We start from the raw sequence: 13,178 nt of genomic DNA, 5'->3' as shown, positions 1-13,178 counted from the left end.
CCGAGCCAAAGGCAGAGGCTTTAACCTCTTGGCTACTGTTTCTTGCATTCTTGGTTCCTCCCCTGGGCACTGGGCCTTGTACTTCCAATGGCCCTCTTTTTCATGGAAGTGGCCTGTGTTTTCAGCTCAGTACATTCGTCAGCCTGCTTCCTGTAGGTAGAAAGCAGGGGCCTAGCAACTTTTTTATTTCAAAATCTGTCCATTTTACATTTTACCTCAAGCAGATACAACCCTGTAAAAAAAATGGATTTTCAGGGTGCCTGGATGGCTCAGTGGGTTAAAGCCTCTACCTTCGGCTCAGGTCGTGATCTCAGGGTCCTGGGATCGAGCCCCACATCGGGCTCTCTGCTCAGCAGGGAGCCTGCTTCCTCCTCTCTCTCTCTATGTCTGCCTCTCTGCCTATTTGTGATCTTTGTCAAATGAATAAAATATTTTTAAAAATGGATTTTCTCTATAACAAACTGTAGCTTTTTTCACTGGACAAAAGCTATACTGCAAACGTCTTTGAGAAGGCTTTTCTCTCCTATGGCCCAGGAGTCAGGTGCTGTGGGACAATGAACTCAAGATTCTCAGAAGCCTTTTTGTATGGCTGAGGGGGTCCTCAAGGACTCTCTGTCCCCCACCCAAGAGCCTCAGAAGCCTTCAGAAGGAATCATACAACCATACCCTTGACTTTCACTCTCACGTTTGCTGGCAGCACTCCGGATTTACTCTTCATCATGACATCATTTCTTACCTTCAGAACTTTTTGCTGCCTGGAAAGGTTGGAAATGAGAAAGAGTTTTGATTTTCCAACTCAGCAAGACCTGGCTTGGAAATATGTCCTCTGACTTCTGCTGGGACATGGAACGGCAACCTCCTTAATTCATCTTTCTCTTCTATTTCACGTCAGCATAACTGAACAAACCCAACTGGCCTTTATGTATTCTGCCAGGAAAATCAGATCTTAGACACATTTTCGATCTTCCATGTCACCCCAGGCCATGGTCTCACTGGACGCCCACCAACTCTGGCCGCAGCCCTCGCCCAGCTGTCATCATCAAGGTCCTCGCTGCCCGTGCCCACTGCCGTCCGCTGCGAAGTCAGTGCCAGGTTTTGGAATTTTATGGCAGCATCTCACTTCTAAGTTCCGGTTTTGGTTCCCGGTATCTATTGCTGCATAGTAAACCACCCCAAAATGCCGTGGTTTAGAACAACAGCTTTATTTTCTCATGACTCTGTAATTTAACAGGGTTCAGCTGTTGGTTCTTCTGCAGCGGGCAGATTGTCTCAGATCGTCACAATCAGTTCCCTCCCCGTGTGTGGCGCTTCCCCCACGCCGGTGCTGTGACTGTTTTAATGCACTCAGTGTGGTAGGAAGTTCTGGGACTTCTGAGTCCAGGCCTGCGGGCCGGGAGCTTCACCTTCCTCCCTCCAGGGGACTTACTGCCGGGTCATCAGTCTCACTATCTGGAGACCATCTTGGTGTGCAGGACCCCAAACTGGCCATGCGGAGAGGCCTCATGGAAGAGACGCCTGACCAGCCTCAGTCAAGGCATCAGACATGCAAATGAGAGAGAGATCTTGAACACTCTATCCTCAGCACACCCCACACATCCCACACTGAGTAGAAAAGCCTCCTGGCTGAATGCAGCCTGATTTTCAGAATAAATAATAAATCAGGGCGATTTGGGTCACTCCTACAGCTGCAGTCATTCTGGGTGTGGGGCTGAGGCAGCCAGTCTGAGATGGTTTCACTCCCCCGTGCAGGCCTTCTCTCTCTCTCTCTCTCTGATCTGTCCAGGAGGGTAACTAGGTGTTTTGAAATGGGAGCTCGGGACTCCAAGAGAATGAGAACGAGCTGCAAGGCCTCCTCAGATGCTTATGGGGTATCTCGCTCACTGCCGTTCTGCCAGGTAAAGCAAGTCAAGGGGCCGGCCCGGAGTCAACAGGAGGGGAAGGACCCTACCTTCTGACGGAAGGAGCAGCGCTGACGCAAAGGGATGGGAGAAGTTGTTGCCAGACATCTTTGCAGACAAACTAAGGAAGCTGTAAGACACAGATGCTTACATCACCTGGGGAAGGTTCTCGGAGGAGAGGAGTATGGAAACAAGAGCTTAACTGGTCATGTTCTTATTTTCTGTATCTTATGATACTTTGACATTTGGGAGCCTTGCTGGCTGCGGAGAGGCTGCCCTTCCCAGGGTTGAGCTCATTCCTAAAGATAGCAACTTGCCTGGGACCACACCTTTCACATGCAGACCAAACCAATCCAGAGGTCATACCGCCCAAACACTCCTTTATCAAACTCACACACCGATCTTGCCCGTCCTGAATCACTGTAGGGCCAGGTACTGGACAACTAGAGACCACTGGAACAACCTGACCCCGACCTTGCTCTGACTTGCCTACCCTGCCTCACCTATTTCTTTTCACAGAAGACACGATAAAGGCTTGGGCCATGCTCTCCTAGCAAATTCTGCCTCCATGGGGCGCCTGAGTGGCTCAACTGGGTGAAGCCTCTGCCTTCAGCTCAGGTCATGGTCCCAAGGTCCTGGGATCAAGCCCCACATCGGGCTCTCTGCTCAGCGGGGAGCCTGCTTCCTCCTCTCTCTCTGCCTGCTTGTGATCTCTCTCAGTCAAATAAATAAACAAAATCTTAAAAAAAAAAAAAATTCTGCGTCCTGACCAACCCCGGTCCTTCTCCATGTGCCCCTCCTCTCGGGAATCGTTAAGTACTGACTGTTCTCTCAAGGCGGTTGTGTCTGTGCCTGTCACCGTATCATACCTGATGAAAACAAATCCCAGGTGCGCTTTAAGAGTGCGGTGGCGGGGGGTTGCTGGAAGGATCACCCATGTGGGTCCTGGAGTCATTAAGAATTCCTGCAACACTGGTGTTGGACAGAAGGACAGTGAGTCAGGAGCTGAAATCACCAAAAAATAATGTGGACTGATCTGGGGTTTGAAGACGACAGTAGGGGGGAGCCGGTGGATTACCATTGTGAGAAGATGAGTTAAAACTGGGAGCTTGGAAGTTGTTCTGAGTCAGGAGGGCACAGGCTCCAGGCCCTGATCCTGGGGGGTGTGTGTGAAAATAAAAATCTAGGGGGCCTGGCTGCCTCAGCCAGTAAGCATCTGTCTGCAGCTCAGGTCATGATCCCGGGACCCTGGGATCCAGGCCTGCATCGGGCTCCCTGCTCAGTGGAGAGCCTGCTTCTGCCTCTCCCTCCCCGCTTCCCCCTGCTTGTATTCCCTCACTCACTGCCACTCGCTGCCTCTCTCTCTCTATTTATTAAGTAAATAAATAAAATTTTTTGGGAAAAAAAAAAGATGAACATCTACATTTGAGAGGCTCCAGGAGCAAGCCTGGGCTGCATGAGAGCAAGAGGAAAGGGGCACGTAGGAAAGGGCCTTTGTGCTGATGGGGACGCACGGGCACAGAGTGGCTTCCAGAACAGGGAATGGGTGGGTGATGGAGAGCTGTGTGGGGCACCATTTTCTGTCGCTTACTTCCCCTCAGCGGCAGCCAACACAATCTCTTACTCCTTCCCCAAACACCCCGCCCCACCCGCCAAACACTCCTTTCTTGGCCTCTGCTGTGGACATCGGGCATTCACGGGGTGCCCACAAGCCTCCCCATTCCCCGGGACCCCGAACTCTTCGTCTGGGAATTTCTCCACTCGCCTGGGGTTGACAGGGAAATGTCCTAAGTGTGGCCGGTCGGCCGCCCCCCACACTCCCAGCATCGGACTCCCAGGCGAGGGCGGTGGGGAACTCGGCCGGCCGCTCCCCGCTGGCCCTCCAGGGCACCTCCCTTTCCGCAGCCGGGCCCGGGGAGTCCCTCCAGCCTCAAAGCCCGTCCCTCTGCTGGAGCGCCAGGCCAGGCCTCCGCGCTGGCACCCGAACTGTCGCCGTCATCCGCCCGGAGCCGCGTGGCTGTGGTCAGCCAGGGCCCGCCAGTCTGCGCTTTGTCTCCCTCACACTCCCGCGCACGCGACCTGGGGGCGTCTCCGAGGCTGCGGGTCGGAACTCCGCCCCGTCCCCCGCCTCGACCCCAGCCTTCTCCCCGCCGGAAACGCCCCGCACGCACGCGGGTGCTCCGCACGCAAACACGGCCACGCCGACGCCCCTCCAGCCGCTTCCAGCCCCTCGCGCGCTCCGTCGCGGGTCCCCCAGCCGCCCCGCACCCCAGCTCGCGCTCCGCGGGGACCTCCCCTCTCCACCGCGTCCTCGGGGCGCGGACGGCCCGGCACCCATGCCTCCGGGGCCGGGGGGGGGGGGCTCCGGCCCGCGGCCTCCGCCGAGCCTCGCTCCGCAGCGACGCCGCCGCCTGCCCCAAGCGCGCGCGGGGCCCGCCCGGTGACGTCCTTCCGCCGGCCGCGCGGCCCGGGGCAGCAGGGGGCGCCCGTGTGTCGGGGTCCCGCGCGCCGCGCCGACCTGCGCCCCACCGGCCGGCCGGGGACAGCGAGGAAGGAGGGGAGGGAGGAGGGCCGGGGGCGGGCTCTGCGGGGCTGGGGGCAGGGTGGAGGCGGGACGGAGGCCGGGGGGGGGGGGGCCGCGAGGAGAAGCAGACCCCGGAGGCTGGGCGGGGGGGATGGGCGGGCCGACGGGGCGGGCCCGGGAGGCTCAGGGGGCGGGCCCGGGGAGTGGGCGGGCCGGGGGCGGGGCTCGGAGCGCGGCGGCGGGAGGGGGTGTCGGAGCGCGGCCGCCCGGCCAGGGCGGCGGCATGGGGCGGGTGCAGCTCTTCGAGGTCGTCCTGAGCCACGGCCGCGTCGTCTACAGCCCCGGAGAGCCGCTGGTGGGGGCCGTGCGCGTGCGCCTGGGGGCGCCGCTGCCCTTCCGAGGTGGGCGCGGGGTCCCCTCGGGGGAGGGCCGGGCCGGCGGGGCTCAGGTGGCGGCGCAGCACCTGCGGCGGGGCCGGCACTCCCGGAAGCGGCAGCGGGTGGCGCTGGGCCTGGACCCCCGGAACTGGCGGCCCCTCCTGCCGCCCCGTCCCTTCCCCTCCCGGCTGTCCGGGGTGTCGTGGGCCCCGCCGGCTTCGGGGAGGGCTGGGGTGCGGCGCCCGGGCGGCGCAGACCCGCGGGGTGGGTGGCTGCTGGCAGGTGGGGCGGAGCAGGGAGGCCAGGGCGGCCCAGTGCTTCCGCAAGGGCCCTTCCTGTTCTCTGCTAGGGTCGGCCAGAGTCGGGGGCGGGGGTTAGATCCTGCCCAGCTAGGCGAAGGCCACTCTGACTTGGACACGCGCACGCCCCGACCCTCTCTGTCGGGTCTGCGGGTCCGCTGCACCCTGCACCTGCGGGGCCTTCACCTGGAGCCTGGCCCAAGCGGGGCTTTCTCTTCCACACGTCCAGGCCCCTGGCGCAGGCCCTCAGTCCTCGTGGCCCCTCGGCACACCCGCTTCCACCCGGGCTAAGGCTTGGCCTTGGGAGCTGGGAGGGTCTTGCTCATCCCTGCGTGACCCAGGCCTCCAGCCCCGGGAGCACCTAGGAACTGAACCTCAGCCCTTCTGACTGGTCCTTCTGCTGGTGTAGACTTCTGGGACTTTGGGACTGGGAGTCAGGTTGCTGGTGTGGCCCTTGCTAGGGTTCTCTGCAGGTGCTGGCCTTATCTGCCATCTGAGGTGTGGGCAGGGCCCTGAATGGGACTTCAAAGCTCAGCCCTCAGGGTGCCCCGCAGGGACTCCACACCTGATTACTGGTTCTGAGTGTGAAGGCTGCTGCTGGAGTGCTTCTCCACCTTGGGATGCCGTCAAGCATCCCTCTGGACTTGGATTCTCTGACCCTTGGGTGCTTGGCAGCTAAGTTCTTCTAGTGCCTCTAGAGACTGAGAGCCACTGCCCACCTTTCTGGGCCCCAGCTGCCCCAGTCCTGAGTGGGTCTGACTCCTGACCTTGCCATGTTCGAGGCCACAGGGTTTAGGAAGAAACTGAGTGGGTGAAGATGGCCCTGGTCAGGGGTCCAAGCTTGTGGGGTCTCTTGCTGACTCACATGTCCTTTCCTGTCTCCTAATTTGGGGTCTGGGTGGGGTGGTTATGGTGGCACGGGAGTGACGGTGCAGCTCTTCCCTGGGGCACAGGGAGAGATGATGGTTGAGATGGGACTGAGGGGAGAGCCCAGGGCACGGGAAGTAGGGGTGGGCTTGTGGCTGGGGGGATGGGAGACATGAGACCCCACATGGGAGCTCACTGCCTGGCTCATCGGCCCAGTCATGCTCCCGTAGCTGGGGCCCAGGGCAAACAAGCCATTACTGACCATGGTGAAGAAGGCATGGCCTGGCCTGGGCAGAGTACCCCAGCCTCCATGTGATGGGTGGGACATGGATGAATGGACAGTTGGGCTGTAGGATGTCAAGGGAGCGGCAGCTGATGGTCCCCACTATTAACATGCTAGCCGATTGCCGGAACAGGAGGGGAGAAGGGGGACAGGCTGAAGAGTAGATGGCTGCTGGCTTTGGGTCAGATTGTCCCCCAGGGCGTGGACAGAATGTGGGTGCTGAGGCTGTCCTGGGGCTTCTTTTGGGCCTGGTTGGGTTTGGAAAAGGAAGGTCTGTGGTTCTTCTTTCTTTTTCTTTCATTCATGAGACACTTGTTGAGCTCCTGCTCTCAGCTAGTGACGCAGCAGGGAGGCCTCCACTGCTCCAGGAGCACAGGGAGGTGGGGAGGGCCCCCCTCCAGGCCCTGGGGGGCTCGTAGTCTTGCCCACTAAATTTGACGGAGGACAGAGATGATTGGCCCTCAACCACGAGGACACTGGCTGCCCTCGGAGCCAGTGCAGAAGGGGAAAGCTGTGGAGGGAACTTGTTCCCTGGAGCCCGGGGCCCGCCAAGCCTGAGGCTGCAGGTCACGTGGGGGTGCTCCATGTTCTACTCTCGAGGATGGGTATTGGGGGCAGGGGGAGCCCAGACAACAGCAGCAGTCAGCCCCCAGCCCCACTAGCTCCCTGAACTCTCACCGTGGGGCAGGTGCCATTCTCCCCACCTCCCGTGGATCAACTCTGGGAACGCTCAGAGCAACCCCGGGAGGGGGGCACTTTTCCTGTTTCAGGCTTGGAGACAGGACTGACGGAAGTGCCTCATAGGCCAGAGCTTTAGTGAAAAGATGTGGCAAAGGCTGGGTGGCTCCAGGTTTGTGGGAACTGGTGGAGGTGGGCGAGACCTTTGGGACCAGAACGAGAAGTGAGCAGAGGTCTTCCTGGTCAGATGGTGCAAGGATGAGGGCTGCTGGACAGGGGAGTGCTGGTGAAGAGGAAAGTCCCAGAAGTCACTCTGGAACACGGTCCACATGATTGATGATGTTCCTTAGAGAAGGGGAGTAGCCCCAGACCTCCCGATGGGTGCTTATGGGTTTGGTGCTGGCCGTTCTGCATCTGAGCACTGTCAGAAGTGAAACCTTTTAGATCTAGGTGGTGCAGCACTGTCGCTGTGTGCTGGTGGCTGGCCCTTGCCAGAACCGGCTTCCCAGTCCTGTGGCTGTGCCTTGGGGCACACACACACGGGTGTGATGGTCGTGCTCGTCTGTGGGAGCGGCTCCCTCCTGCGTGGGTTGGGAGGACGAGCCTGCTGTGTGTCCGTCCCTGCAGCGCCACTGTCCCTCTGCGGAGGAGAGTGGACAGGAACAGGCTGTTTGACTCCAAGACGGTGATGGGGAGCTGCTCCTTCAGGCAAGGTTCCCGAAGGGGCTTCACCATGCATGCAGAAAGGCTCTTTGCCTGGGCATTGGGAAGGTCATGGAACTTTGGCCCCTCTGGGATACCCCAAGGGTTGATGGGTTACTGTTTGTTTTTCTGAGATCAGGTGACCCCGTGGCTTGTTCACCTGAGTTCTGGGGGCCGTGTCCAGGCTGGGTGTGTGTTTTAGCAATCCTGCTGTTGGACATGTGGGCCATGCTGTTACGAACAGTGTTGCTCCTCGCTCTGGGTGGGTAGGGTGGATTCTGAGAACCATTGGGTCCTCTGGGAGGTGCGTGGAAGGGCCCAGCAGATCACCCCGATGCTTCGCCAGGGCCCCTGTAGCGCCCCACGGCTTCATCACCGTCAAGGAGTGCATTTCTTCATCTCCTCTCCAGCGCGTGTCGAGATCTTTACTGTTTGCCAACTGAGGGGTGAAAATGGTAACTCACTTGAGTTTCTCTGATTTCTCCTGTTTGCTGCGATGTAGAAGTCGCTTGCTGGTAACAAATCACCTGTAAACTAAGAGGGTTAAAACGACCAGTTTACTGCAACTCACAGTGTTGTGGATTGGGGGTTTGGACAGAGGTGGGCGGGGGACCCTTCAGCTCTGTTTGCCATCTCCTGAGGTCACTTGACAGTCTTCAGACAGTGCTGGGCCAGTCTGGGACCACTTACCTCCTTCTGGCATACTCTGCTGGTCCCAGGCTTCGCAAGGCAGCCGGACTCAGGGTGGAATGCACCCTGTCTGTGGGGAGTGTAGAGTGGCGTGGCATCTGGAATTGTCACACTTCCCCCCTTTACTCGCTCCCCTGCCATATTTCTCATCTGTAGGAGCACCCCGTGTCTCAGATTTCTGGGGAAGGGACAATTCCAGGTCTGACCCTAGGAGGGGACGGCTGATGGAGTGTGGATTAGAAATCAGGGCCGAGGTCTGGTCACAGTGCCAATGGGGGTGGAGGATAGGCCAAGGGTTTCCAGAGAAAAGCCTCGTGGTCTGTGGGTGGCCGACAGGGGACTTGTTTAGTCACGGTTAGGTTAGCCTGGGGAGACCCGGACATGTCTGGTGTGACTGGCTCCTGGCCCTGGGCACTTGGGATACCAGGTTTCTCCTGCCTGGTGGTTCTGTCAGATTCTGAGTCACCTTCCCCTCATCTGACCATCAAATCACGGAAGGAAGGGGAGAGACTGGGCAGGGAGACTGACCTCTTTGGCCTCGCGTCAGCCCTGCGACTAAAGGAGGAGCCGCAAGGCTGCCTGTCCCTGAGCCCCCAGCCCCTCCGGCGGTGCTGTCTTCCTTGCTGGTCCAGCCACAGCCTTCTGACCACGGTGGTCTCTGGGCAAACGTTCCCTGGAGTGGGGAGTTCCTGAGTGGAGTTCCTGACCGTAGAGCGGTGGCGGCCACTGCTGCTGCAAACGGTCCTGGTTGGGGAGAGGACCGAGCCATCTCTCGTGTAGGAAATCAGCTCTCCCGGGCAGCACTAGTCCAGGACGTCCCCTCCCTGCAGTGTGCGGGACTGCGGGGTACTTATCGGCTCAGGCAGGTCTGACCACATTCCTGCATCCTGACGGCTGGCAGTTAGCTTCCTGGATGGTGAAGGGCGCCTCCCAGCCTAACCGAAGTGCCTGTGAGCCCACGGAAGTGGGGCTGGAGCTCGGCTGCCCTGTGGGCTTCTGTTCGTCACTGGCGTCTCAGACAACCCTTGCAGGGGCTGCTGGGCCCCGAGGTCACCAGGTTGCGGGCTGTACGGGTGTCATCCGGGTGAGCACCGGGGGCCTCCTGTTCTGGACTTCAGGACAGATTTAACTCTGTGCCCTATCACCCTGGCTCCCTGGGAGTACCCCACAGAGGGGGGAGAACGTGAGGTGCCCTCTGCAGGGCAGCAGGTCACTTGCTGGGCTGCCAAAGGCCCCGCTCCCCTTGGTGCTGTCTGCTCTACCCCAGTCTCTGTGATGGGGCAGGGAGGGGCCCAGGCCAGCGGCTGCCTGGGACTCACCCCCCGCCCCCCACCTTGCAGCCATCCGAGTGACCTGCACGGGTTCCTGCAGGGTGTCCAACAAGGCCAACGATGCAGCGTGGGTGGCGGAGGAGGGCTACTTCAGCAGTGCTCTGTCGCTGGCCGACAAGGGTGAGTCTGGGAGCCTGTGCATGCCCTGTTGCACAGAGTGAACCCCTCCAGGGCAGACCTTGTCTGAGTGGGGTCTGTCTGTCCGTCCCACCTCCCCATCGGCCTCCGGGACCCCTGTGCTGACCCACCCTCTAGCAGGGCTTTGTGCCCTGATGTATTTCTCTCCCCTGCAAGCACTAGGCATTGCGTGACAGGGCCCAGGTGGTTGAAGGGGGCCAGCTTCTCCTCGGTTTGGGTGGGCTCTGGCCCTGCAATAGCCCCTTTCCTGTTGAAGCCAAGCTCTTGTACCCTCCTTTGCCCAGGCTGCAGCCCTGTGCTGCTCTGGGGCTTTGAGTCAGACTCGGTAGGAACTGGTTGGCTGCGGCGCCTGCTTCTAACCTGTGTCCTGTGGCGTCACCTCAAGGCTCCTGAGTCCCCTCCCCCCACGTCTCCCTCTGTCTCTGCAGGGAGCCTGCCGGCCGGAGAGCACACCTTCCCCTTCCAGTTCCTGCTTCCTGGTGAGAGCCCAGCCTTGCCTGGCCAGGCCTGGTGGTGACAGCTGGTGGATGGGAGGGGGGACAGGGGCGGTTGGGTGCCATTCCCTGCTCTCTCTCCAGCCACAGCACCCACGTCCTTCGAGGGCCCCTTTGGGAAGATTGTGCACCAGGTGCGGGCCACCATCGACACGCCCCGTTTCTCCAAGGATCACCAGTGCAGCCGCGTGTTCTATATTTTGAGCCCCCTGAACCTGAACAGCATCCCCGACATTGAGGTGAGGGGTCTTCTGGCTGATGCCCTGCCCCCAGGTGAGAGGAGGTAGCTGGGATCCAGACGAGCAGCGGCTTCTCTGTCCTGAGCTGCCTGTGCCGTGTTTGGGGGCCGAGTGGGCTTGTCCTGGGACCACAGAGATCTGGGCTGCCCACACCTGCCAAACCCCTTCATTCATGCGCTCCCCTCAAGCAACCCAACGTGGCGTCCACCACCAAGAAGTTCTCCTACAAGCTGGTGAAGACGGGCAGCGTGGTCCTCACTGCCAGCACGGACCTCCGTGGCTATGTGGTGGGGCAGGTGCTGCGGCTGCAGGCGGACGTGGAGAACCAGTCAGGCAAGGACACGGGCCCCGTGGGAGCCAGTCTGCTGCAGGTCAGAGGCCCCTCTGGCTGGAGGGGTGGGCGGAGGGGGAGGGGCCGGCCTGCCCAGGCTCACAGGCCGGCTGCTCCCCAGAAAGTGTCCTACAAGGCCAAGCGCTGGATCTACGACGTGCGGACCATTGCAGAGGTCGAGGGCGTGGGTGTCAAGGCCTGGAGGCGGGCCCAGTGGCAAGAGCAGATCCTGGTGCCCGCCCTGCCCCAGTCAGCCCTGCCAGGCTGTGGCCTCATCCACGTGGACTACTACCTGCAGGTGCTGGGGGGCGGAGGGAGGGGGCTGGGCCAGGGCCGGTGGCCTGGCCTCACTGCTGCTTCCTCCCCAGGTCTCCTTGAAGGCGCCTGAAGCCACCGTGACCCTCCCTGTTTTCATCGGCAATATTGCTGTGAACCACGCCCCGATGAGCCCCCGAGCAGGCCCAGGGCTGCTTCCTGGGGCCCTAGTCCCCGTGATGCCCTCCGCACCACCCCAGGAGGAGGGCGAGGCGGCAGCCGGCAGCCCCCCCTTCGCAGATGCAGTCTCCCTCGCCACGAAGAGCCACTCACAACAGCAGCCATTACCTGCGGCCTTTGGCTCCGCGCCTGGTGCCCCCGAACCCCGCCCTCAGGATGGCAGCCCTGCTCCCCACCCGTTGCCCCCTCCCTTGTGCATCTCCACGGGTGCTACTGTGCCCTACTTTGCAGAGGGCTCTGGAGGGCCAGTGCCCACGACCAGTACCTTGATCCTGCCCCCAGAGTACAGCTCATGGGGCTATCCCTATGGTGAGTGAGGGGCTTGGGGTTTGGTGGGAGAGGGGGCACCGTGAGCCCCATGCAGACCTTGCTCTCTCCCCGCAGAGGCCCCACCATCCTATGAACAGAGCTGTGCTGCTGCAGATCCCTGCCTGACGCCCGGGAACTGACCCTGTGCCGCCTTCTCCTGGTGGGCCGACCTTCACCCTGGGACCGGGCACCCAGGGCCTCGTGCCTTCTTTGCTCCTGGCCTAACCTGGCCTGCTCAGGACCTGCTGCTGCCTGGCTGCTCCTTTCAGCCTCTGCCCAGGGATGAGCCCCTCCCAGGGGGAGTTGAGGCCTGGAGAGAAGCCATGTAAATAAAGTGCTTCATCCATAGAGCTGGGCATAGGCCGGCCTCTCGGGCACCCTCTTCCCGCCTGGTGTGCGGCAGCCTAGCTGTGGGGGCCCCTCCCGGGCACGCGCCCCCCGTCCTGATCCTGTACCCCCTTCAGCCCTGGAACCCTGCCTATGGGCAGCCCCATACCCTCCAAGGTGCGTGCCCCTGTCCTTTGTTCTGGGCCCCTCCTTCCAGGTGCCTAGGGCCCAGAAGACTGACCCCGGGGAGCAGGACCAGCAGGGACTGGGTACCTTTAATTTGGGCCAGGGCTGGTGCTCTTCCTCTTGGTTCTACTCAAGAATGTGCCCTCTGAGTGGGGCTTGCATGTCTGGAGCCGTGGTGTTAATTTAAAATGTGTCTAACACGGGGAGAAGACCACCCCCGTAATATTGACACACCTTGGGCTCGCTCGCCCAACCAGCACCCGTTGTCCCAGGTGATGGCGTTCAGATCTCCTGCAGCAGAAATCCATGGGGAGTGATGAGGTAGGCTTGCCCAAGTCCCTGCCCCTTGTGCTGTTCCTTTATCCTTGGCCTCAAGTCTCAAGTCCCTACCCCCACCACTGCCACCCATGTCTGGCTCTGAGGGATACTGCTGCTCATCTCCCATCCAAGTGTGAACACACAAGCCCACGCCTGCTCTCAAGGTTCTTTTCAAATGCCTGTTGTCTGGGATCCAAGGAACCCAAGAAAAAATAAAGTCGGGGTTCAGCAGAACAACGCTTACCAAAGGGGCATCTGCAGATATTCCAGTGCTGAGGGGAGGACCTGTAAATGCCCAGTGGGGTCAGTGACCCTGGACCAAGGTCTGGGAAATACTGGAGGTGGGATTAAGATAAGACTTGGGGGTGAAATTCCGTATCTGACATATAGTGAGGGAGTGACCTTGGAAAGGTGTCCCTGTTATCTTAACCATAACAAACTGAGGGGACTGAGTGGACATATTGATCCCCCTGCCTGCACCCCCCCCCCTTTATGTCTTGTACACTTAACAGTCCAGAAATATAAGATTTGGGCCTGGTGACATAGCTCTCATTCTCCGGTTGAGGTGTCCACCCGGGGGCCAGGATGGTCATTCCAGATCGCACCATCAGCCAATTTACGGGGCCTGCTCCTCTACCTTGGGGGCTACGGGCTGCGACGTGGGTTGTATTGCTTCTGCAAACATCCCATTG

General features: G+C 60.3%; 1 protein-coding gene across 1 annotated transcript; it reads left to right on the top strand.

Moving 5' to 3' along the window:
* The first annotated feature begins 4,646 nt into the window (after positions 1-4,646).
* On the top strand, positions 4,647-12,333 carry ARRDC1 (arrestin domain containing 1). Its single transcript, XM_046023344.1, has 8 exons — positions 4,647-4,823; positions 9,659-9,769; positions 10,216-10,266; positions 10,366-10,520; positions 10,709-10,891; positions 10,973-11,149; positions 11,220-11,655; positions 11,731-12,333. Exons 1-8 carry the CDS (start codon positions 4,706-4,708, stop codon positions 11,793-11,795), a joined length of 1,296 nt encoding a protein of 431 aa, XP_045879300.1. The 5' UTR covers positions 4,647-4,705; the 3' UTR covers positions 11,796-12,333.
* The last annotated feature ends 845 nt before the right edge of the window (positions 12,334-13,178 follow it).

The sequence above is a fragment of the Meles meles genome, chromosome 11, assembly GCF_922984935.1.
Source record: "Meles meles chromosome 11, mMelMel3.1 paternal haplotype, whole genome shotgun sequence".
In the NCBI taxonomy this organism is placed as follows: Eukaryota; Metazoa; Chordata; class Mammalia; order Carnivora; family Mustelidae; genus Meles; species Meles meles.
Note: the sequence above shows the minus strand (reverse complement) of the source record. Positions and strands in the feature narration are given on the sequence as shown.

Bases quoted from the DNA above. Each gene is read 5' to 3' on its own strand.
- ARRDC1 (XM_046023344.1), top strand. From the start codon at position 4,706: ATGGGGCGGGTGCAGCTCTTCGAGGTCGTCCTGAGCCACGGCCGCGTC. The intron at 4,824-9,658 runs GTGGGCGCGGGG...CCCACCTTGCAG, and splicing joins GGCGCCGCTGCCCTTCCGAG to CCATCCGAGTGACCTGCACG. The intron at 9,770-10,215 runs GTGAGTCTGGGA...CTGTCTCTGCAG, and splicing joins TCTGTCGCTGGCCGACAAGG to GGAGCCTGCCGGCCGGAGAG.